General features: G+C 44.1%; 1 protein-coding gene across 3 annotated transcripts in view; it reads right to left on the bottom strand.

The window, feature by feature from the left end:
- LSAMP (limbic system associated membrane protein) overlaps positions 1 to 25769 on the bottom strand; it is a 1003861-nt gene that overhangs the window by 303065 nt on the left and 675027 nt on the right. Inside the window, exon 2 of one of the 3 annotated variants that reach the window (XM_032098511.1) lies at positions 4885 to 4963. In XM_032098511.1, the coding sequence (XP_031954402.1) occupies positions 4885 to 4963 (79 nt within the window). Of the gene's footprint in view, positions 1 to 4884; positions 5531 to 25769 lie in introns of those variants that run through there. The other 2 variants (XM_032098510.1, XM_032098512.1) reach the window with 2 other exon arrangements.

Here is a 25769-nt window from a genome sequence, read left to right as displayed (position 1 = left end):
AATAATCAAGGTTACGATTTTACTGCCAAGACTGTATCATTATGTAGCATTATACATTTGAACGTGCCTATTCTCCTTTCTAGCAAAGGGCTCAGCTCAGTGCTCCCTGTTGTAAATCATATGCTAATTGTAAGTGTAATCTGAACAGCTTTTACTTTTTTTTTTTAAATGACGGTATAGGACATAAACTTTGTTGTGATGTTGTGTTACTATTTTGCCTGAGGTGCCTTTGTCCTCTAGCACAGCTCCATGTGTAACATATCAGCAAAATACTGGGAGGCCAAGAACAAAGTTTGCATAAATTGCTTATATTGCAGAATTACGCCAACAGCACTGTCATTACTGCTGGTAATTTGATTCTAGCCCGTCGTTTTACACATGCAACTTGAAGAAACTAAGTACCCATTAGGATGGATGTTCCTAAATGTGCTATCAGCCTGAAACTTCACATTATTTAAAAATACCTGGTAAAAATGAAAAACGCACACTCAGTCAAATTTTGGTTTTCATCTGTACACCAGCATCAGATTGATTTAATTCTGGATGAAAAGTTGATGCTTGGAAAAACTCAGGAACAATGAGCCAAATTCTGGCCTTGGCGAAATCCCAGTTCTCCAACAGGCTGAACACCATCTGAGCAGTGCTCAGCAGCTTACGCCCTGTATGAGTCACTTGTACCTCTTTATTAGCAGTCCCTGGGAATCTGCCCCAAAGACAAATGGAATATTTCTGGCTCTGCCCTTGGGCTTTAGTGGATTTGTACTGGTATAACGGAACAGATTGGAATGGGGGTGTGACCCATTTTGGTTCCAGCTGGTGATGAGCTCCATTTCGGGAGTTTCTAAAGGCTAAATCTGCACTTGTGCCAGGACTTCTAAAATCCCTGGGTAACCTGCAAGTCCCGCTGACACCCTCAGATTAGCACTTTAAAGGCACTTTGAGGTGAGCTGCTGTGGTGGTTCCTGAGGCAGCTGATCTTTCCCCCTGACATGCTATACCTGATCCCATAGCATGGACTCTCCACTGCCATTTTGCTTTTAACTCATCTAAAGGGCCAAACACCACACAGAAACACAGTTCCCTTCCTTCCCAGTTTGCAGCAGCTGCCCTTCATTACTGCATGTCTCAGCTCAGCCAACATCCTCATATTCCTCATTCCCTCCCTAGCTGAAAGTGTGTTACAGCGCACAGGGTCCCTGCCTTTGCTCACTCAACATGTGCAGAGCAAATGAGGTGGGAAGGGATGCTGAAGGCAGGTAAACAGCAAGAAGATTTGAGGTTGGGGACTATTTTCCTTTTCCTGTTTTGATTAGTTTGGGGTGCATTTGTTGTGCACTTCTTGTTTGGAGATTTTCTTCTTTTCCTAATACCAAGCAGGGAAGTTGCATACAAAACCTGACAGACTCATGATGTAATCTTGAAAGCAAGGCATCAGCAGGAACTGTAGCCAAAGTTCCCTCTCAATACCCAAAGTAAGGTTCAGTGTCCTTCTCCACTTGCTGAAGACAGAGTTAAAACAGTGGAACCTTAGTAAGTCTGACAGGCTCTCCAATACACAGTGTCATCTTTGAAATATCCTGCTCTCTTTCCTTGTTTGCAGCTGGACAAACACCAGCAACTCTGCTCAGCCCTTCTCACCTGTTGCAGCTCTCAGACCCATCCTCTCTTTTCTGCCTTGCTCTAAGGAGAGATCATTATCCTTTTCCCTGCGGATAGCCTATCATGAGCTATTTTTATTCTCTCTGCAATTCCCTAACTTCCCCATGCCAAATACTCGCTAAGAGTCATCAACCTTCAGCAAGGCCAACAAATGAATCAAATCTCCTGCCAGGTCGTTTAGGAGATGAGCCAGTTTAGAGTTAGGGACATTTTTTAATAGTCCCATACTGAGGAAATAGTTTAAATGCTATAGCTTTAAAAAGTCATCTCCAAACTTTTCAGAATAATTCTATTCTGAGTAACAAGCTGCAGATGAAGCTTCAGAGGACTGGCTTCCTTGAGGAACATTAGGGCTTATAATAAACTATTTTTCTCCACTTCATAGATCAGTCCACCCACCCATTCTTCCACCTACAAGTGTAACCCTATATACAAATATATAAGGCCCCAAAGAGGGAGACTCATTTAGAATATCCTGTCCTTAGTGCTTTGGTGAATGATTTGCATCACAATTTACAGGAACAAAACGTTTTTAGTTATCTTGTCACTATGTATACTGCTTTTATTTTTCTCCAACTGTGTATCTTTTTTTCTCCCTCCTACATTTTCATTTCCCTTCAAGCTACAGGAGCTACTGGGCACTGGTAAACTGATGCTGCACAATCCCTCTGAAGCAGATGTTTACCAAAGATAGGTGATATGATCCACGTATAGAAAACTCTTACCTATCTCTCTGCGGACATAAAGTTCTGCTTTGAACACAGTTAGTATAGATCATCTAATGGTTTTTTTTTCCCGTCTAGCTCTTTCCCTTCTGTAGTCATAGTGGATCTATAGACAGGGAGAGCGAGGCACTGGGAGTTTTTCAAAACAAGGCTGTCTTAAAGTGAATTATGTTTTGGAGGGTCGAGAAAACAGCAAGGGGGAAGCTAGCAAACAAACCTTTGCTTTAAAACTGAGGACATGAAATGTTATCCTGCGGGGATACCCATGGGACACAGGGAAATCTCACACTTTCCAGCTTCATATGGCAGTCCTATCTCCCAGTACAGCTTGGTTTCTGCCTCTTGTCTGAAGGAGGAACTGAAACATCCCAGAAACCTGGGTCTGGTCCCAGGGAAAGGGAGATGAGACAGCTGCCCTTCCTAGGAAATGTGAAAAGGATATAGCTGGCCATATCTACTTAAAGAGCTTAGGAAGGCAGCTGGAGGGAAAAGGTAAAGCCCGTGCACTGGCCACAGTAACTTCTGACAGAAATGCAGCCTGCCAAGAACACAGTATTGCTCGGGGCAAGCATTTACATGGCCGGGTGGTGTGCTGCTCCTGCAGACAGTGTCACTTGGCACACATCTGGCTGACACAGCTGGATCACTTCGCTCAGGTGTTTTATTTTAGTGCCTGACATAACACTGGCAAGCCACATGCAATCACTGAAACCACTCTCCCATGCAGCCCCGTGGAGCTTGCTGATGAAGGAACGCTTTACACGCAGCACATGCAAGCACCATCTCCACCATCCGCTTAGCCCTCTCGGCTGCAAATACAGCTTTAGCACACAGCATCTAGATAAACTCAAAAGCTCCAAGGTTAAGTGGGAAATAGAAATCTAGTGACCCCTGTCCAGGCAAGTAAGCTTAATGACTTATCTGCTGCTGCATGTACCAAACATATGCTGGCAAACATCTGTGTGAGCAGCCCCTCCAAAATAAACAATTGATGGAAGCGATTTGCCTTTAAAAAGGGGATAAGTCAGCTAGGAGTCCTGCTAGAAAAGAGTTAATGGGATATATGAATTGGTAGTGAGTGGAAGAGAGAGTAGAGAAGCTGGAGTCAGAGGCAACACCCCTTGTTAGGTGTTTACCATGTCGAATCTAAACCGCTTCCATTGCATATGCAAGGCAGACGAATTACTCTGTAAATCCTATTACTCTGTGTGGATAAATCTTACATTCAAGTTAACAAGTCTGGAGAGCTGGGGAATGGAAGCTGCTGAATGGATATTCCAGGATCAAAACAACCGAGGACATGGGAGGCGACCGAAGCGATATGCGTACACGCACACACACACATCCCTCTTCCAGCATCCTTCTTCCCTCTATCATTAAATGGGAGGGATGCAGGACACGGGGGATCGTGTAGCAGAGCGTTTGGTGACATCCAGCAGGATTTATTTCACAGAAAGAGAAAGAAAACTTCGCTGCTGCTGTTAGCTTTGCTAGGGGATTGCTCCCTTGATGCTTCAGGGTTTGTGCACTATCAGCTCCTCACACAGATCACAGACTTATTTTAAATTACACCCAGTAGTTTTATAGCCATAATACACAGTGTGCACGCTCACACACGCAGAATTTTCCTTCAGTAGGGAAGTTACTGCAGGTAAGTTGAGCAAGGCAGAATTTGAAAAAAGAAACCTACAGGAAAAAGGCTACTGCAGTTCAGCTATTTGGGACGCTCCTAACTGAAAGCCCAAGTAGTGTCAGAAGTACCTTTGGAAAACCTGCACAATGAAACCATAAATATAACATTCAATACTGCCAGTAAGCAAGGTTTCATGTGCAAAGACATCCTCATCACAACCAGACACACAGGCACAGCATACACCCATTTATTTAACCCTGCAAAAAACCCAACATGCTAAGATACAATCTTCGTAAATGTCAGAGCTCCTATACCATTTTTTCACCAGTCTTTTCAACTATTGTATCTATCTTCCCTCCCCACAGGGCAGAAACATAAAAAAAATAAAATTAAAAGACAAGAGTTTCCCAAAAGAACTTGCCTGAGAGTTCTGGCAGCACCAGGGATAAAGTTTTTGCATATGTACAAAAAGAAGCCTGGGAAGATCAATGGAACATCTGGCAAGCACAGCTGGATCCCTTTTCGATTCCTCTATTGATACTGCAGGGCTGGTGGAAAGTGTACGTTCACAAGAGCTGGCTAACACAAGCACATCTTTCCCCACTGAAATTCTTTTGATCCAGAGCACTACACAGAGGATAGTGCGGCAAGAAGTGTTCAAAAGCTTTGCAATTTTCTCATATTAAAGCACAAACACACACGCAGAGCCTGTTTGTAGCAGCTGCTGCTACTGCAGTTTGAGAGGTAAAATAACACACTCTCACAGAGACATATACACACAAGTCTGTATCACGTCACACGTATACGTTGTATACATGGAAATATAGATGCACACACAGAAGAGGAAAAGTTGGCAAAATGCCCTACCTGAGGATGGCTGTGTCCCCTTGCCTCACGGTGATGTTATCGGTACCTCGGGTAAAATCCACGCTGCGGACTGGCAGCCCTGTAGGGAGAAGGCAAAGCAACCTCAGTAGGACCAGCGGTAATTGTTTCCGATCAGGCTGAGCCCTTGCTACCATGGCTGGTCTCGTCGAGTTTCACTGTCAGTACTTGTCTCTTTCTCTGCCTGTGTATGTGGACAGACAGATGTAGAAAGAAAAATAATAATAATAATGTACAACTCTCGCTCTGATCGACAGCCTGAGAAAGGGGAGGTGATTTCACAGTCCTTCTCAGCTGCCACTTTCTCTTGCTCTTTTCAGTCTCTTGCTGGCTTCTTTCCCCTCCTTGCCTTTTTTTTTTAAAGGCTTTACAAAAAAAGTCTTAGCACAGCCTTCAAATAAAAAAGGGAAAAAAAAAAAAGAAGCAAGAGGAAAAAGTCAGGTAGCAAAATAACTACGAAATAATAACAATTAAATCGACCCGTTTAGAGTGATGAAGAGAGGTGGGAGGAAAAAAAAAAAAAAAAAAAAAAGGAAAAGGAACAAGAGGAATCCTGTGCCGCCGGGATGCGGGAGGGGATAGTCCTGTGGCTGTGCAGCCTCCAGCCCCGCGCTCCCTCCTAACCCACTTTCCCAGGCGGAGCGAGGGAGGGAGGAGGAGGAGGAGGAGAGAGGGAGAGAGGGAGGAGGGAGCCTTGCTCGTGAGACGGCAGCTCGGCACCACAGCGGCGGCGGCGGGCGCGGAGGGAGCCGCGGGCCGCGCTCCCCATCCCTCTCCCGCGGGCGCAGCCGCCCCAGGGCCCCGCGCCGGGGATGGGGCTGCCCGGGGGGACACGGAACGGCAGCCGCGGAGGGGAGGGGGGCACTGCAGCAGGGAGAGGGGGCTTGGAAAGGCATGAGGGCTGGAAGGCAGAGGGGGGAAGACCCGAAGGAGAGGGAGGGAGGGAGGGAGAGACAGAGAGGGAAGGGGATGGGAGAGGAAGAGGGGGCTGGAGGAAGGAGGAGAAGGGGAGCGCGAGCGGGGAACTGGAGCGGGAAGCAGAGAGGAGGCAGGAGCAGCCGGGAGCTGCTGAGCTGGAGGGAGGCACAGAGAGTAGGGCAGAGAGGACGGAGGAAGGTACGGCCAATATTCTCAGGATGAAATAGTGAGGAAAACGGGTCCGTGGCCAAAAGTGCAAACAACTTGGCTTAGGGGCCTGAAGCCACACGCTAGCTGATTTACAGAGCAGCATCCTTGGCAACTGCCTCTGCAGCCTCAAACCTTGCTTCTTCCCGTCTCAGACTTTCCTCTCGCCAGATAAACAGTTGTACATCCCTCCCTCCCACCTCTCTCCAGTCAGCCCTTCCCGCCCCCCACCTCCTTTCCCAGCCTCGGAGCGACGGACCGGAGACAATGCCGGCATTGAGCTGCCCGCGGTGTGAATGCTCGGCCTGTGCTCCCGGCTGCCAGAGCCCGCAGCTGAGCCCCGCGCCCGCCGGCAGCAGCGCTGCCCACCCGGGAACGCTCCCGCAGCCCACCGCCGCCGCAAAGAGAAGGGAGATTAAATTAATGGAAAGGAATAAGCTGTATGTTTTATTGCTGATGCCTGCCTGCCATTCCACCAGCCCGATCTCTGCCTGCGGGAGGGATCAGAACTGCTCCTAGGGATGCTTCACTAGTGTAGTAACCCTTCTGCGGCCAAAGCACGGCAGGACTGGGACGGGGATGCAAAGAGGGAAGGGGAGGTTTGAGAGGGGCCCAGAGAATCAGGTGCAAGAAAAGCCATGGGGTTAACTCGGCTGAGAGTTGCTGTCTTGTGTGGTCACAGCACTGCTACGTGTGTGTGCAGGAAGGGAAAAAACAGATCTTGTACACTGCCTGCTTCACCTCTGCTCCTGCAGCCTCGTGCACACAAACTGAAGAGACATAAGGAATGTCACTGTCATAGAAATGGCCGTGTGGGACCAGATCAAAGGTCCCTCTAACCCTTGGTCCTGTCTCCAAGCAGCCTAAAGCCAATGCCTGGTGAAGCTCACAAGCACAAGGCAAGCATGCAGTGGTACTGCTCCAGGGCACTTATCTATTTCTAGTGATTTATAGCTAAGGCATGTCCCCAGCCAGTGGCACTGCCTTTGTAGTTAATGGTATTTGAATGATTTTCTTCTTCCAGGAATACATCCAGTTGCTTTCTGAACTCCTAGAAACTGGCCCCTGCAGCCTTGGTATGGAAAGGCCGCACTGCCTATGGGTACTTAAACAATCCCTGCAAGTGTTAAAGGCCCACAAATTAAGGACTAAGGTCATGACACTGCTGCTCCAGTGCCATGCATGCAGCAGCAAGAAGAGATGACTGCTTTGTATTCAAGCCAAGGAGTGAGGCGAGTCAGACGTTTCCTCTGCAGTAGACTTGGCATGGATAGCACCAGAGGGGGAGAGGAATGAGGAGCTAAAGGGGTTAATCCACACACTCAGTGTTCCCAAGCTACTGCAGGGACAGATGCCACCCCACAAGGATATTGCTCTGGAGAAGACCATGCTGCTGACACCTGATTGCTGACCCACCACTCTAGGATGAAGGAGAGTGCAAGGGACAGAGTTGCATCAGGCTGCTGGCATTCCAGAAGAGGGGCATCACCAAGGGGAAACATCTGCACTCCTGTGACAGACTTTGAGTACAGCTAAAAGACCTGGCCCCATATGAAGTTACCAGTGAACGAAATGCACCCCTTTTGGAAGCCAGTGTTGCATGGATCCTTTTTACAAGGGTCTCCCATGTATGTTTTATCTACGTTTAATAAGAGCTATTGTATGTTAATTAAATGCTCGTGGAGTAAGGAAAACATATTTGTCGAAGATTAACTATTATGCAATGCAAGAAGCATCTGCCACCCTACTGCTAGAGCTCGCTAAATATTTCCTTATCTCAGAGTATTTACTTAGGAGGCAATAACTATCCAGTTAAATCTAAATTTAATGCTTAGTTAAATATAGTTCATAGAAAGTGGCACCAATATGTTTTATACAGAGAATGACAGAGGGGGTTTCAGGGAGGGAGAAAGAGGGAATCCTGTCTCCAGACTCCAGTAAGATCCTGATTCAAGGTGGGACTGCATGTGGCTATGCCTCCCTACCAAGAGAGGTGCATCACAGAGGACTCAGAGGCCCCTCTCTGCTGATATAGCAGTACAGGGGATGACTTCATCTTCTTACGCATTTATACAATCCTCATTAGAACCACTGTAGCATAACTGTTTAATAATAATAATAATAATAATTATAATAAACAGAGAGACGAGGAAGAAATTCCCTTGAGGGTCTTGTAAACATTGTGAAAGATAAAACAAAACCAAACCCTAAAGCTGATAGGTCTTATTTGCTTTTAGAAGTGTACAGAAGCAAAAGGAAGGGGTTGCATAGGTGTAAAAGGCCAAACAAGCACGAATCACACAAATCCTAGGAGACCGCCTCATGAGTAAAATAAATAATGTTATTTTTGTATGTGTTCCCAGAAGAAATAACTCTCTGGACTCATCTCCCCCTGCTGGAAGCAGATAACGAAACAGCATGTCTGGCTCCTAACTTTCCTACCTTCTGAAAACTTGAGGAAAAATTCAGGTAAACAGTCAGAGCATTGCCACCACAAATCCATACTGCAGCCTTTTAATGCCATTTATCAATGCTCCTGGTGGGTGCAGGACTGGCAGGACAAGCCTGACTGACCAGACTTTGTCACCATGCAGAAAGGAATGGATGGAGCAGCATGAGCCCAGCCCTACAGGTACCTCACTCCCCTCCAATGCAAAACACTTAAACCCTGTTCAAAGGGAACAGGGCCTAGAGCAACACACTCTGATGAGCACAGGCTGTAAGGCACAACCAGAGACATGATAGAAATGTTTGGATGGCAGACTCAGGAACATACCTGCATTTCCACGCTATGGATGCAGGATTTGTTTGTGTACAAGCTGGAAGGAAAACAGCAGCATGAGCTGAGGCAGCCTGGCTATCCCTAGTTTCACTGGCTTCGAGGGGAATGGGCTAAAGACATCCCAGTGTGGATATTTAGGCCAGCTAAAAGAGAGAACCTCCACGCTGGTCCTGGATGGGCAGGAGATGTGTTGAGATATGCTGAGGTGCCCTAGGACAGGTGCTCAGGTCACCTCTGCCTACCTGTGTGGCAGCTCAGGAACTGACATTGTGAAAGCCTGAAGTGCCATCTGCTTTTCATGGGGAGCCAAGAGACACTGAAAGCATGGACTCTATCCACAAATAGGAGTGGGGCTTTTTTTGCATTTGAGGGGGCTAAATGCAAAGAGCGATCCACGAACTTCACTCAATTCCAACTGCAACAACCATCTGTATGATGTGGATGGCTGCCCTCTAGGATGAAGTGAGGCTCGTCAGCTCACACCAAACAGCCACAAAATGGAACTGTTCTCACTTGACTTTCACTTGCTACCAGCCACACCGAAACTGGTGACTTTATCCCAAATATTGCTGGAATCAGGAAAAAGGCATTTCTGAAAAACACCAGACCCTATCATGACTGACACAATAGTTTTAAGGGGATTTTGCAGTGGCTCTTCCAGCAGAGTCAAGGCATGTAGGGACTTTATTTGGGATATCCGCAACAATGAGCAAAAACATATGATGTTTTGTGAGCTATAACATCTTTAGTCAAGATACACTGCTGCACAATGCAGCAGAGCCTGCTCAAAGCTTCTCAGCCATGAAGAGAAAATGCAATTTTGTCGCACTGGCAGAGGAGTTATGGAGAGGAACGAGGAAGAGCCAAAGGGGTTTCACCACATGGGAAGGAAGATTGGGGACCTTGGAAGGACAGTGGTGATCTCTCATTCCTCTCTTCATTCCCATACCTGCAGCTCCTACATGCACACGTTTCTGCTCTGATGTGCAAGGACAGCATCCCACTGCAATTAAGCAGTAATGTTCCACTCTCCTTTGGTCCCTAGGATACAGGGAGCCACAGGAGTAGAAGAAAAGGAGGAAAAGCAGGGCTAGAAGAAAGATGGAAACTCAAACTTACAAAGCACTTATTATAGGAAAAAAAATGCAGTTTGAGGAAAAAAAACATGTATATGGTTTTTATGAATACTTTGCAAGCCTAAAAATTAAACTGGCTTTTGATGCTGAAAAAAAGAGCCAGTTTAGAGCTAAGGCTAACATGCAGACATGTAATGCAATAAGATCAAGCCTCCTGTGAAGTAAGGACCTCATTAGGCAGAAGAATTTACTGTGTTGAGAGCACTCAGCTAGGCCATAACTGTGAATGATAACATGCACGCACAACACCTCTCTCTAAGCGTGGTGACTGAGCTGTAACAGAACCCCCTCCTGTACGAGAACAAGAGCTGATTTTCACCAATTTGTAACCTTGTTACTATGCAATTGATCTGGTTTCACAATTGATCTCCTCGGTGTGGACAATTTAGAGATCAAGGGTCAGGTTCTCAGTTGCTGTAAGCTGACATATCACCACCGCTGTCAGAAGAGCTCTGCTGGTTTCCACCAGCTAAACACAAGTTGTGAAGTTCATCTTCTGTGCTGCATGGGTAGAGAACTGTGTTTATCACCTTTGAAAGAAAAAACTTGTTTGACTGGATGAAGAGATTTTGTGCTCAGACTTTTTGGGATGTTTCACCTTTAGTTAAAGACCAAATCTGAATGCTGGGCAGGAGGAAAATAGTAGCCTAAAAATACCTTTTTTTCATCAGTATGACCACGCAGAATTAAAGAATTAGTACTGCAGATGGTTTGTGGCCTTAATTACTGCTTGCTATCCTAGCAAGTGCTTACAGAACTACAGACTCATTTGTAAAAGGGTCCTTCCTACTTGAGAGGGGCAAGACAAAGAGAGTGCTTCATTTTTTGCTTAAAACAAAAGTTACCCTTCCAGTCTAACATAAATAAAACAATATAAGAATAAAGGTCATCAGTAGCATCAAGAGCATTGCACTGCCTTTTCCCTGAAACATCACATGCCATTAGTGACTTCCTTACCAACACCTCGCAACTGGACTCTGCAGCTGCTGTTTGCCAGAGGGTGTCAAATCATTTTGAAACCACTGGAGGCCAGGCTGCTCAGCCAGTGCTGCTGTGTGGCAGGGAGCCAAGCTGCCTGCCATCCCCCAGCCCAGTCAGCAGTCCCAGTGGGAAACTGTGGGACCTGTTCCCACAAGAAAGGCTGGCTCATAGCTTCAGAAGCAGGGGAATAGCTGATCCCAGTTCTGACATTTCTTGCAGGAACAAGGTAGTACGTCAACCTGTGTTTTCTAAATGTGACTATAGGAGTTAGGCATGCAAGTCTAGACCAGCAGTCCATACCTCCCCACTGAGGACAGCTTCAAAATCTCTTTATATTTGGCAGTGACTGGTTGCTTCACCAATGTCACATAACACTTGATGAGTCAGGCAGAGTCAGAGTTCAACCCTACATGTCCTTAAATAATCCACTTCCCCACAGGAAAGCAGTAACTCTATCTGCTTAGTCCGAATATCCCCCAGAAATTTTCCTCCCAGTGCCAGTGAATATTTACTGCTCTCAGCAAAAGTAATTAGGATTGACTTTGCAAGTGACTGCAGTGGTTAACAGTCCCTCTCAAAACAGAAGCAGAGAGATGACCCAAAGGTTGGGAAGTTCTAGGAGGACAGTCCGAATTCTTCAGTGAATTTGGGTAAATTTCTTAATGAAGCAGTCACAAAGGCATAAAAAGTTAATTTCCCTTGACTCCCTCTGCCCTCAGAGACGTAATCTTCTCTTGAGGGCATTCAGAGCAGATGCCGAATTTAACCATTTAAAATTGTCCTGTCTCTCAGGGCGTGTCAAAGTTTACAGCTCCATGGCAGACATCCTCACATAAGCTTCCAATCGTACACACAGAGCAAAGCACCGAAGGCTGCAGGGTGATCTGACACGATCTGACACTACTCTACCGAAAGCCCCTGCAAGACTCAATCTACAGAACATGCCAAGCGTGACCTATTTACAACGTACTCCTTAACAGGCCCCAAAACAACTGCCTGGCAGCTGCAAGGGACATAGATCGCTGCAGACAGGAATTCTATACAACTAAGAGGTGGTCAAACCCATCCTGCAGAGCCCTGATGCGTATTCGATGACCTGCTCTGGCATGGAGTTCCCGACACAATGCTAATGAATGAGCATAATCACTCTGACAGCGATGATTCTGAAGAGAGCCCCAAAGTCTTGTTGAAATGATACATGCTACATATCCATCATTACCAGAGAGTTAATTTTATTGTGAAGAACAGAGTGCAGCAGGCTGTTGTGCCATGCATTTTCTTGTCCTTTACAACAGCTCCAACATAGCTTTTATGAAACTTAAATTGAGGCCTGCAGCAAGACAAGAAAGATTCTCAAGTTTTTTGGTATTATCAGGACACAAGGCACTGTCAGAAAGCCTCACATGAAACAAACAGGAAGAGAAATTTGTATGCAAAAATTTGGAGAAGGTTTCCTTTGAAACTGTGACCTGCCTGACTTCAAGCTTCTGAAAACACTTCCATTCGTTTCACTGTGGTCAGGTCTGAAAATGAAGAAAACACATCTTTAACATGTCCAGATCTTCAAGATAAAAAAACCAGGAGAAATGTCCCACAGACACAGGCCCAGTTAATACCATCCTTACAGGCTACAGGCCAGGCCTGTCTCTGCACCAGCATATAGAGTTAGTGCATGCCTAGTCTTTCAACACAAACTTTTTAATGTTTCAGCTTTTCTTCTCATCTCTCTACTACTCTCCTCTAAACTTCTCACCCTGATATTTTCAAGTTTCTCTCCCTTTCCTAGGTTGCTCCCATGCACCATTTCTGTCAGGCCATGTCATATTCATACATTTTAAAGCTGGAAGAGACTTCTCAGATCATCCTATCCAGCTGCCTGCTTCAAGCCACAGAAACTCATCCACTTCTTGGGTTCAGTGATTAATCACCACACCAGGCTAAGAATTTTTCATGTTGTTTTAAACACAAATGTTATTTCCTTTATCATCCAGGTACTGAATTGAATCATGCTTTTGTCTGCTTAAATGGTTACCTATTGTTAAATACTATCTCCTTGAAATATTATGTTGCACCTGTTTGAGTCTCACTTTGTACCACTTTTGTTCCTAGTTCAATACTTTGCCACAAATGCCCAACACCTGGTGCCAGAGAGGAAAATAGGGTGTTTTCAGCAGCCTCTAAGAGAGCTGGCAGATGCAAGATTAATATGACTGTCCTTGATACGGGCCAGATAGCAAAGAAGTAGGGCCAGGAGTGACCACTTTAGGTCCAAGTCTAAGCGTAGGAAAGCCAGAAATAGGAGCAGGGGTGGAACAACAGAGGACCTGCCCACAAAGAGGTGCAGAAATTAGGAAACTTCTCAGAGAGAGGAGGCATTTTGCTGGAGGTGATTCCAGCAACCCGTCCTGTCAGACAGGATGGAGGGACCTCCAGTTCTGTGCTCAGATGCAGTGGCCATGCAGTATGGCCTGTGGGCTTCACCCCTTGCAGCAGCAGCACCTCCTCATCTCAGAACCTCCCTGATTCCACTTAATCCCAACTCATGTTTAAATCAATGTGGATAAAGTGAAACAAACCTGACTGTGGACAAACTTGTAAACTGCTCGGATGAAGCAATATCTTTCAGGAAAAGCAATACCTTTTAAGGGGCAGAAATTCTTCCCTAAACCAGTGCTTATGACTCTGCTAAGGCTGGGCTGGATGAGGGATGCACACATCCTGAAACAGCTTCCTAAAACAGAGGTCTGGGGGTGCCATTTATAAAGGCCTTCCAGGCAAGAGTGAGAATAAGCAGGTGTTCTCTTGAAGGGACATAAAATCTGTGTGGGGACTTGACCTGGCTCAGACCATGAAGTGCCAGCAAATGCACACACTCACACACAGACACACAGACAATTTACTCAACTCCAGCAACCTGTTAGATCCAGCAGCTGGCAGGGCTTTATGAAACAAAGAGCCCACAACCCACACAGGAGCGGAAGCATTGCTTCCTGTGAAACCCGTGGGGGCTGTGCATTGTTCTGGCCTTCAGTGACACTTTATTACTTTCTTAATTTATACAACACACCAGTATTTTTTAAAATAATGTAATGAACCTACTAGCTTCTTCCAGCAGGCAGAGATCAGGGAAGGATAAAGAGCAGGTTGGTCAGAGCACTACAGCAGCTGGCTGAACAAAGGCAAGTGATGTGAAAAAAAAAATCACTGAAGTTGGATCAGACTGGAACAAGACAATAAGAAAAGACCCAAAGAAAACCTTTGATGAAGAGATGGAGCTCTGAATAGGGCACTTACATGCTTCATTACTTGCCCTCTGATAGAGGAATGGACTGGAAGATGAACTCCAAATACCACACCTATCGCACTTGTGGGTGAGGCTACCTCAAGTGTCCTCCAGGAAAATCTATTTTTTAGTCAAAATCATTGTCCGTAACACCTTTTCACATTATTCTTTCAGTCTGCAAGGAATCACCCTGTGTTTGCCAGACATCAGTGGGAATCCAGGGAAGGCTTGAATTTGTAAAATGGAGGGCTCCAAGTCACTCAAAGATTTGCTTTGGAGCTTTTGGTAAGACAACCACTTTCACATACAGTTTTGAGAAAGAATGGTAAAAATGGTTTACTATTTTTCAGCTGGTGAGAGTACAGCATGAAGGAGCTGGCAGGAAACCTTTCTATAGGCTTGGGGTGATAAAACTCTACTGCCAAATGCAAGGGTTTACCTACTGATGTGATGAGGATTCTGTGGAAGAAGGAGCCTAAAGCACAAAGAATTTTCCCATTTAAATTGTCTATCAGTGTCTGAGATGTCAAAGGCAACCTTGACGTGTAGTGGCCCCTTGGATGAATCAGGTGGATATAATCAAGTGGACCTTTGCCACTGATTTCTGTGGGGCTATGATTTAATTTCTTGAAGTCTGCCTCTCGCTCTCATTCCCTGTAAACTGCTCTTGGCTGGAGAATCAGTGCAACACAAAGAACAAAGCAAATGCAGAAATTAAGGCACACCTTCAGATTCATGTCAATTTAACCTAACTACAACAATTTTCCAGTAAGCTCATTGCTCATCAAAGGGAGGAACAAACAGTGAATCTGGCTGGCTTCAGACAGACACAGCATAAGCAAATTAAGTGCTAATTTCTCCTGCACCCAGCTTGATCAGAACACCCCTGTTCTGTCCATCAACATGCCCCGGTATTCCTGCCCACTCTCACCATCTGCTGATGTAGCTAAGTCCTGAAAAGAAGAAGCTGCTATTGTCCATGAATTTTTAATGTAGCAAGGAAAAGGCTGCAGGAAGAAGAATATTTGGTGGCATTTAGTCCCCGTGATCAAAGCCATTTCATGTCTCTTGTGTGATATTATTAGAACACAATATGAAGTGAAAGCAGTGTTCCGACTGAGGTCCCTATTCAAGAAACATTTTCTGCACAGGACAATGCAAGAACCAATGCCAGCAGGAAGCCCAAATTCTTACAGCCTCTCTCTGCCCACGTGTATCTGCATCACATGACAGAAAGAGCCAAGCAGGTACCTTAAGTCCATTTCCCTCTGTCACAATCACGATGTTCAGTGGGACACCTCCACTCACCTGTGAAAGCTTTCCAACACCCAAAAGTGCTTGTATGGTCACCAGTAAGAGACTCCAGTCTAAAGAGATAACATGCCACAGAAAGAGCTGTAGTTTGGGGCTCTGCTGTCACTGGCATTTGTTAAATAAAATACTGTGTTCTTGTACGCACCAAAGAACCATCCAAGAGAACTCAATGCCATAGAGAGAGCTGATATGTCCTCTCTCTGTCCTATCACGAGTTGAGCCAATCCTCCAGAGCCAAGAGGCACATGAAGACCATACAGGGAAATCTGTTATGTGCTCAGTGAGGAGAAAGGGATTTTTTAGCTAACAAGAAAGGGGTACTGGGGTTCAAACAGATTTGGCTCTCAAGAAGTATGGATTAACTCCAGACCTTTCCTCTGCTAAAGGACATAACAAAACACATACTATAGTAAGTTTTTGAAAAGCTTCTTCCTCTGACCTCAGACAAACATGGATGCACGAGAATATTCCCCTGGGAAATATCTGCACTAGCTGAATATGCTGTAATTACAAATTGCCATTCTTATTGCCATTGTTCAATCAACAATAAAACTCAGGCACTGAGAAGCCACACTGATCAAACTCCTAGCCACAAGCAATGCATCCCATACAGATCACATTCTGTTGTTTGAGACCTTCTGAGGCAAATCTGTCCACTGCTGGTAAGCGTTTGCCGAGTGCTTCATGAAAAGCCGATGCCTTGTTCACAATATACCTCTGATGGCACTGAGGATGCATTGTTCACACCAGCTGAAATTTTCAGCCTCTATTCCACAGCTTAAAGGCTCAGATATCTGTAAGCAACGGTCAAGGTTCGAAAAGCAGCAGGGATACCGGTGCGAAAATATTTGCCCATTGAGTCCCACTGCTGATACAAGACTCTTGACTGCTCACTGAAAACCATCACACAAATGCATTTGCACTAATACCACACAAGTAAAGACAAGGGAACCACAAGTGAAGCTGAAGTGAAATTAAAGTATTTTGGTAAACATAATGTCTGTAAACGAATGCTGAGAGTCATCACGAAGATGTTTACAGAGGTAACAGAAAAACTCTGGATGGTCCTTGCTGCTTTTACATTCTTCTGAGCTGGACTACAAGAAAGCTGAAGAAGAACTTTTAACGAGGGTGTAGAGGGATAGGACAAAGGGGTAATGGCTTTAAACTGAAAGAGAGTAGGGTTAGATTAGATATTAGGAAGAAATTCTTTACTGTGAGGGTGGTGAGGCACTGGACATGTTGCCCAGAGAAGCTGTGGATGCCTTATCCCTGAAAGTATCTAAGAATAAGTTGGATGGGGCTTTGAGCAACCTGTTCTAGTAGAAGGTGTCCCTGCCCATGGCAATGGGGTTGGAAGTAGATGACCTTTAAGGTCTCTTCAAAACTAAGGCATTCTATGATTCTGTAACTCTGGTAAGGGCTCTGTACTGGATAGCTCTTTTTGTGCAAGTCAAGCACAGTTGATGGCAGCAAAGAAAGGGCCACGGATGCTCAAAAATATCCAAAGGAAACTGCAAGATACTAGCACCACATATAATATGCCTGTAGTCCCTCAAAGCTCTGCAATGAGAAAGCCCCATGAAGCAGAAGTTCTGTTCATACACAGGAAAGCAGGAATGGCTTAAATCTTTGGACTGGAAGCTGGTTTGCTCTTACTGCCACAGAGAGTTGCACAAAGGATTTAGGTTTCACACAAGGTGAACTCTCCCCACTTCACCTACACAGTTCAACAGAGTTGTGGGGGATGTAAAGATATACCAGGCACTGCAAGGAAAGAAACTGGTGAGCGAAGGTCAGGGTGCAGTCCTTTGTGGAAAGAGGAATGTGACAGCATCATGCTCTGTGTGTGCGTGAGTATGAGCAAGGTGAGACTGGCATACCTGATGTTCCAGCTTACTGGGATGATGGAATAGGACAAATATTAAGTTTTAAGCTCTGTGGTCTTTTTGTCAGGAAGCAATGTTTACAAAAAGAAAATAAACCAAATCAGCTCAGACAGAAAGGGCAAAACCTCCCCATTTCACCCAGAAATTAAGTCTTCTTTATCATTTCCATTATGGTTCTTCAGCTTTCTAGAGATGTCCTCACTCTCCGGAGCCAATCTTAAAAGTGTTTGAACACATTGGCCAGCATAGAGTCAATGTCTTGATGACTGGGGAATATGCAATATACTTCTAGTTTATTAGATGTATTCAACTCCCTACAGAAAGATTCAAGGTGTCATCAGTATTGGACAGATGACCCTTAGCTCTGCAGTCAAGAGCTTTTACAATGTGAAGGTGGTGTCCATTGTTTGTAGTTCCTGTAGTATCTTTCCATAAAGCTGACAAGTGTTTGGATAACCATAAGAAAGATGGATGGGATTCAGACATAGAGAAACATTTTGTGATTAGAATATTATTATCGAGCTAATGAAGCTCTAATGGCAAATCCTAAAAGGATGAACAAGCTGCTTAACTTTGCCTGATCCCCTGAATCCAGCAGTTCAGGACAACTTTTTCCATCAGCTTATAGCTCTAGTCTTCCTCAGTGTCCTGGTTTTGGATGAAATAGAGTTAATTTTTTCCTCAGTAGTGGGAACAGTTCTGTGTTTTGGATTCAGTATGAGAATGATGTTCATAACATGCTGATGTTTTGGTTGTTGCTAATTAGTGCTTCCTTTAAGACAAAGACCTCTCAATTTTCCATGCTCTGCCAGTGAGAAGCACAAAACCTGTGAGAAGCCTGGACAGAACAGGTGACTCCAACTGGCCAAAAGGATATTTCATACTGCAGAATATGATGCTCAGTTTATATATAACTGGGGGAGTTACCCAGTTGCTGGGCTGATTGCAGCTCCTAGGGCCGATTGCAGTTTGGGGACAGGTTTGGCATCGGTCAGTGAGTGGTAAGCAACTGAGTTGTGGATCACTTGTTTTTCTTAGGTTTTTATCTCTCTCTTCTTTTTATTACTACTTTTATTATATTTTACTTTGTTTCAGTTTTACTTTTCTCATCTCAACCCATGAGTTTTACTTTTTTTTCCCCTGATTCTTCTTCCCATCCACTGGGGTGAGGGGGAGGTGGGCAAGCAGCAGGTGATACTTGGTTGCTGGCTGGGCTTAAACCACAACACTTGACTATTTCACCAGAGTGGAAGAGATTGCCAAATTCTAACATCCCTCTGAAAGATACAAAGCTGTTTTGATGACTCATCTGGCAAATACAGCAACTACTTCCAATTAATACTAAGTCAGAATACAACACTTTGGAAAATTAAGGCGAAGGGAAATAGAGTTTAAGACTAGGAAGTGTTTCAAAAACCCTGCAAAGCATTCAGTATGATTTGTAGATTCTCTCCTTTTGTCTTAGACCAGCCAGAGAAATGATTAATGCTTTCTCATTATTTCTTAACAACATTTGGAATATAAGCAATAAGAAGAAAAGAAGAAAAACCAATGTAGGAATGTTTCTTCTTATTCCTTCATCACACATCCTCGAAAGAAAATACAGAAAGCACACAGTAAGGCTTATATTCATAAAAAAACCCAGAAAATTCCAGTCAGGGCCTGCATTTAGGATTTTAACTTGGCATCAATGTTCTTTTAAGAAAAATATTCTTACTTGCTCTGTTCATACTGGGATTTAAGAAGTGCAAAGAAAATGTTTTTAACTAGCTAATGTGTATTAACCGCTTAGCACAAATAAGGCAGTATGCTTCCATGATGTATTAAAAATCAGTGAGTTAAACCTCAAGCTCCTTCTTTGCCATTATGCTTAACATATGTTAAAATCATACTGCCTTGTTTTCATCAGGCTGTTAATACACGCCTCCAAAGACAGCTTCACCTTAAAGCTCCCGTGAGAAAGACCTAAAGGTTTAGCTATGTTGGCAAAGCCATCCTAAGTTGACATTCTGCTGATGCAGCTGTAACATACTTCCTATCTCTTCATTCCTCCAGTAAACACTCTTGGCAAAAGGATTACAAGGCCAGGGAGCTGCATGTGCACTTTGGCTCTCAGTGTCACATTCAGCATCGCGTTTCCTCGTGCTGGCGATCCGAGTAACAAAGGTTTATAGCCTGCACCTGGCCCTGGGCACACGGAGGTGCCCAGCGGGGCGGCAGAATGTCAACTGCTGCGTGTCAATTCCCACAGACAAACTGAGGCTCATCCTGAAATTTTCTCACTGTGGTTCATGACTTCTGACCATACGGTAGGAAAAAAAATGCTACCTCTATCCATGTACCTGTGTGAATCCACTCTGATTTTTCTTTCCTAAATGGTGGCATTTGTTAAGAATCTCCCCAAGTCTACAAGCTACTTTTACACTTCAGTTTGGGTTTTCAACATTCATTCCAAAAGAAAATTCCCTGCCCCTGAGATACAACAGCACATTAAATATATTGATTGCCCCTTCAGAGAAAGGCTAGTCCCCATATTTTCATCTCTTCCTTTGTGCTGTTTTGCCATGCAAGTCACCAAAGAAAAAGTTACATTTTTTCTTCTGCTGTTTTACTTGCTCAGGTGGGACAGTCACTCAGATGAGGCCAGAGACTTAGCTGTTGAGGCATAGAGGTGCCTAGTCAGGCACCAAACAATCATCACAGTCTAAAAGAAGCTCTTAACGCCCTGGTGACACATTCACTGTGTGTGCTTCCTCTGCTTTACAGCTGACTCACATGGAGAACCACCAGGCTCTCTCCAGAACAGGAAAAATAACTGCATATTATCTGTTTAAAAGCCTCATAATCCTCAGGCAACAACTGAGTAGTAACTGCAGTGACAGGCAAAATCTTTCTGCTTCATATTAATAAACCCCAACACAATATTACGGCTTGCTGCATCAAAGGCTTTTACATAAATGACCTTTTATTTTTTTTAACACTAAAATGAATATGTGTGAAAGGACTTGGGTGTTTAAGACTTCCCTTAGGTTTCCATTTGCTGCATCATGTTGGTTTTGAGGAGCTAGACTATATCGCTGGAAACAAACAGAAAGCAAACAAAGACTGCAAATGGAGAAAAAAAAGTGTCTCTTGTGTTTTAGTGGTCTGACATGTCATTTTCCAGACCAGGGGGGAAAGTCTCTTCCCCAAAGGAATATCACTGTTGCTTTTCTTCTGGAGACCAACTGCCCATTGTCAGTTGTGAACAGTCACTGCTTGCCCTAGATAGGTTTACTGACATAGGGACACACAAAGCCATGACAGTGAGGGAGTGACATGCCAATGCCAGTTGTGTCTCCTGCAAGTGCTTTTTCTCTAGATTGGCATGATGCAATTATGAAGATTTCTGCACATCTTCATCTTATTCCCATAAAATGCACAGACAGAAAGAGCCTCCTCCAAAATGCGGCACTCCTGGAGCTGAGTTACCCACTCATGACAGTCCTTACTAGGTGGCAACTTCTTATCCCCTGGGAATGGCTGTGTAGCATGAATGGCTTTAGAGCATTTCCACAGATGTCCTGGTTCATATTTGGGTTGTAGCTCTGGTCACTCACTAACAGTCAGTCACTGCATGGTTCCTTTCCCTCAGCGAAATCATGGCACTGATAGTTCCGCCACGAGAACAGAACACACCAGATAAGCTCGTGCCTGTTTGTTTGCCTGGGCCTAAATCTTCTCTTTTGCATTTAACTCCAGTCAGTACTGTCTCACCAGGTGCTATGTCTTTGCTGAAGCACCTTAGGGAAACCACCCAGATTTTTGCTGGGTAGTTTTGCAGGGATAAACACTTTCCTCCAGTGTAGCCAGTGGGGTTCCACTGACATGACACTGGCCTTGGGTGAAGCAAGTGATGCCTTAGGAGGGTTGTAGCACAGCCAGGAAGAATGGCTGAAAAGATAAGAGCACTGAGGCCTTTAAACTACAGCTCTCATGGGAGCCAGTAATACTGCTGTGTAAACAAAGTTTTTCTTCAAACTGGTTGAATTACACAGTTCAGCTGAGTTGGTTTGAGCTGCCTGGAAATACAGTACCTCCCAGAAAAAGAATAAAATGTACTTCAAATAAATAACAGGAACAGCAATAAGAAAAGAGGTGAAAATCACCCCTTTCCTGAATTTTTGGGAAGCACATTTTTCACTTTAAATCACTGTAGAGAGAAAATTTCAGAGCATCTCACCCTTCCTAGCTCCTCCCCCTGTTTTCTCTGCAATATCTAACAATTGGAGCTTTCCATCTCTCCACTCTTCGTCATCATCCTGACATTAACATCTTGTACAAATGCAGGCAGATTTGAACCTCCATCAGAGAACTGTAGCAGCTGCTGAGGAGGGAGAGGATTGTCTTTTATTCTTCCTTTTAAAACAATTAAAAAGAAGTATCTGACTGTTTCTGTGAAAACTGTGGACTGGACAACATCTTGTAAAAAAATATTGCTGGCTGAAAACTGGCAGTTGCTCCGTCAGTATGACAGAATAATTAAAACCAGTATGACAATAATTAGCACTTCTATGGTTCTTTTCATCCATGGATATCAAAGCACTTCACAGAAACAAGTGCAGCTACCTCAATTTTTAAAGCTGAGCTCAGAAAAAAACAAATCAGAACTTTTTCCTTGTGGAAAATTCCAACAACTTCATCACAGGTATTCATCCTAAATTAGCGATAAGAGTTGAAATATTTTTTTTAAATTTCCAGAATCAAGAGTGCTTAAAAAAAGTGCCAAGGTTGATTAGGAAATGTTGCCACTTTCAATGAAGCCAAACGTTTTGCCATTCTGATTTTACTGCATTTTGTTTTGAGTCTCTCAACAATACATCTGCCTGTGGGAAGGGAATGTCTACTGGGAGCTGTAGTTCATGTTTCCCCACTGAACTTGATAACTCTATTAGTTAGGCACTGCCTGTCCCCATCCTTCCCTAAGGCTGGGCCCACCTATCCTGATACTCTGCAGAAAAACATCATCAAAACATTCCTCACTGCCTCTACTGAGCTCCTGAACAGGAAGAACTGGCTGCAGTAAGGAGGGCTGGACAATTTAGCAAAGTAAAGACCAAACAGCCCCAATGGACAATTTCATGCTTCAGAATCCAGTCCAGCTCCCTTCCTATGAGTCAGTAAAGCATCCTACAGTAGCTTTGACTTTTTGGGATGAGTTCTTTCAGGTCAAGTCTGTGTACAGGCAGCCAAAGGAGCGAGTTTCTGCTGCAGCTGCCACCTTGGGTTTATGCCCACAGCTGATATGGTCATCATGTCCCCTTGTTCCCCACTTAAGAGATTTGTTCTGTCAAGGACCTGCCTGTCTAGAGTTGTCAGGGAAGAGGAGGACAAGTCATGATTGCTACTTACAGATGTCTCACCTCAAACCAAAGCTGCTAATATAACTTGCCAGAAGCTGGGTGACATACCCAGATACTTATTGATAAGGCACCTGGCTACCATTCAAGTACCACTTGAAAAGGTTCCTTCCCAGTGAGGCTGGAAATGTGCATGGGACCAGAAGGAGCTTGAACAAGCTGGTGCTTTTCTAGGAAAGCCCATTTATATTTACTGCATTTCCTTAACTGGCACGAGTGTTTCAATGCTTCACTCGCACTCCCCTTACACACACACTGGGACAATTTATCTTGGTGGCCCCAGCTACAAGGCTGCTGAAGGGGGGACTTTGATGATTGATCAAACAAGACTGAGCTGATTAAAGTTACGTTGTTTTCCCTGACTGTTCCTTTAATAATTTCAGAGCAACAAACCACAGGCAGACTGCAGGTTCATGAGGGAGAAATCAACAGGAAGCAGTTAATATTTCTACCAGTTTAGCTAATGTTGCTAAAACCAAAGTAGATGTTTGCAGGCAGAGAGCATGTGGCAACTGAACACTATCAGGTTCAGCTGATAACTCATGGTTACACACACAAACAACCCAGTTAACTCTTTAAACCTGACCTGGTAAACCAGGATAGTCATATGTAAACAAACATCAACCTGGGGAAAATCAGGTCCAAATCTACTCTTACAAAAATATTTTTTACCTGTATTTTAGTGCACTTTACAGATTTTTTTTTTTTTCCCCACAGATGCTTCTGATACCATGTCTGACTCTAAAACCTGAGAGACATTACGGTGCCTCATTCCCAGATGCTCATTGTGTTAGCCATTCACATGTGTGTCAGGTCTACACCAACATTTATTAACTCTACACCTGAGTTATACCCATAGCACAGCTTAACCTCACTCAATGAAACCATCCCAAACCAATTTCAGCAAATAAGCAGAGCATTCAAATAAATAAATAAATGAATAAATAAATAAATGTTTCTGGATAAAAGCCTAGCTTGTAAAAAGCCTCTCTGGCTTATATTTCTATACTTTAGTATTTGCATAACTGAAGAAGGAAACAAGACTTTGCCTAGCTCTGCCTGTAAGCAACATACTCCATCATCTCAAATTTGAGGTAGTTTGAAAATCTCCCTAATTTTTGGATTTAACAAGTGCACGATGCCTGCCTCAGATCTTTAATTCTCAGTTAGGAAACAGGGAGCAGACGCTGATGCTTAGGACCATCTTTTATGTGAAACGTATTAATATACGTGCCTCTGTCAAAACATAAATAATGTACTGGGACAGTGTCACCTTGTGGTTGTTTGCTGACATAGCGGCCGGCTGAGAGGGGATACTCCCTGTACCTCGCCCCCAAAAGCCTTCACTCAGGAACGTCGAGCTTGGAATTTTTCTTTGCGATGAAACAGGACCTCCACGACTGGCCCCGTCTGCATCCTCCATGCAGGCCTTAGCAGCTCGTGCACTAATGTCTCCTTAAACCCTCACAGAGGCACAAAGGCGTTAAACACTTGGGACAACTCCACAACTTGCATTGGCTGCAAAAGTCTGGGAGAGAAAGATATGAAGGAAGAAGGAAGATATGAAGGAAGATATGTGAATAAGGAAGCTGCCTGGTTCCTAAACAGGAGCTGTGACACTGGACAATAAAATTCCACTTTTCCCTTTTTTAATTTGCTGCCTTGCAAGGTAAAGTCCAAGGAGTAGCACTGGATTTTGAAAAGTGCTGGTGTATGAAGAGGAAAACGTGCAGCCCTAATTCAAAGTTAGTACTAATGCAAGGAAATTCAGACACCAAACTGTGTTCTTAATGGAGAACTAATGGATGTTAATTAACCACCAATTGACAAATAGCATATTTACTGTAGTTTAACAGCTCTGCAAATAAGCACAAACTCATTTACACATGTTTAAACCTTAATAAATACATTTGCAGTCATTGGCCACTTAGGTTGATTTTCAAACTGTCCCCTATAGTAAATCTAAAAGGATACATTTGGTCGCAAAAGTTATTGCACGTTAATTAAACATTAGCTCATTGCAGAAAATAAATAAGTTAATGGTAAATGACCTCCTTCATCAATACTGGTTTATTACACAGCTCTTAGAAGCCGTATGCAAAAATGCAGAAAAAACCCACCATGAGATGCAGCTTTCTCTCTGTGCCCTCACCCACACCTTTGCAAAGCTCTCCCTGCAAGGGAGGGTTCCCAAGGCTCTGTGCAAAGGTGAGGAGGGTGGCCTGCAGTAACATTACTGTGGGCAGTGCTCCAAGCAGCAGGTTTCCAAGAGTGACTTCACTGCAGGTAAGCATGCAACAGGATTCTAGAAAATCCTTCTGAGCAGAAGGCATGAGATAGAAGAGCGTGTGGTGACACTTGGGAGGAAAGGCGGTGAGATGAATACTTAGAGTTTTCATTTTGTGAATTATTTCATTCCATCCCATCCTGTGAGCCTTTCATTTGATTCCTTTTCCTATCTTTCTTAATTTGGACAATACCACCTTCTCTTCTGCTACTACGTTTGCTGTCCTTTCAAAATGGTGCAAGAAACTTCTCTGCAGCTTTCACTGTGATCCTGCATTTCTCCTTTCATCCTATTCCTTGGTGCATCCCTTAAACTTGCTTCTTAACTGGAGCCATATATTTTGCCCTGAAAGTACTGTATTTGCTTCCCAAAGGTCTGTGGTGAGGGTTAAGCCTTTAGTGTATGTCAGATGCTTTAAGATCCTGTCACAGAAAATGCTGGTCCTAAAGAAAAGATAAACACCACCTTCCTTTTGTATAGTTCTTACAGGAATGCACAGCATATAACCAAGTCCAATGGTATTTATCCCAGGTTACTTCATTCTCCAATGCTGTTGCAGAAGCCTCCAGCGGAGGGAGCTTAAAATAACTTAAAAAAGCTTTTCTTTCAAGAGACTGACTTAATTAAGTCATTGTTTTGTATTTTATACAAAACAGAGAAAAAAAATTCAG

This window comes from Corvus moneduloides, chromosome 2, assembly GCF_009650955.1.
Source record: "Corvus moneduloides isolate bCorMon1 chromosome 2, bCorMon1.pri, whole genome shotgun sequence".
NCBI classification, from domain to species: Eukaryota; Metazoa; Chordata; class Aves; order Passeriformes; family Corvidae; genus Corvus; species Corvus moneduloides.
Note: the sequence above shows the minus strand (reverse complement) of the source record. Positions and strands in the feature narration are given on the sequence as shown.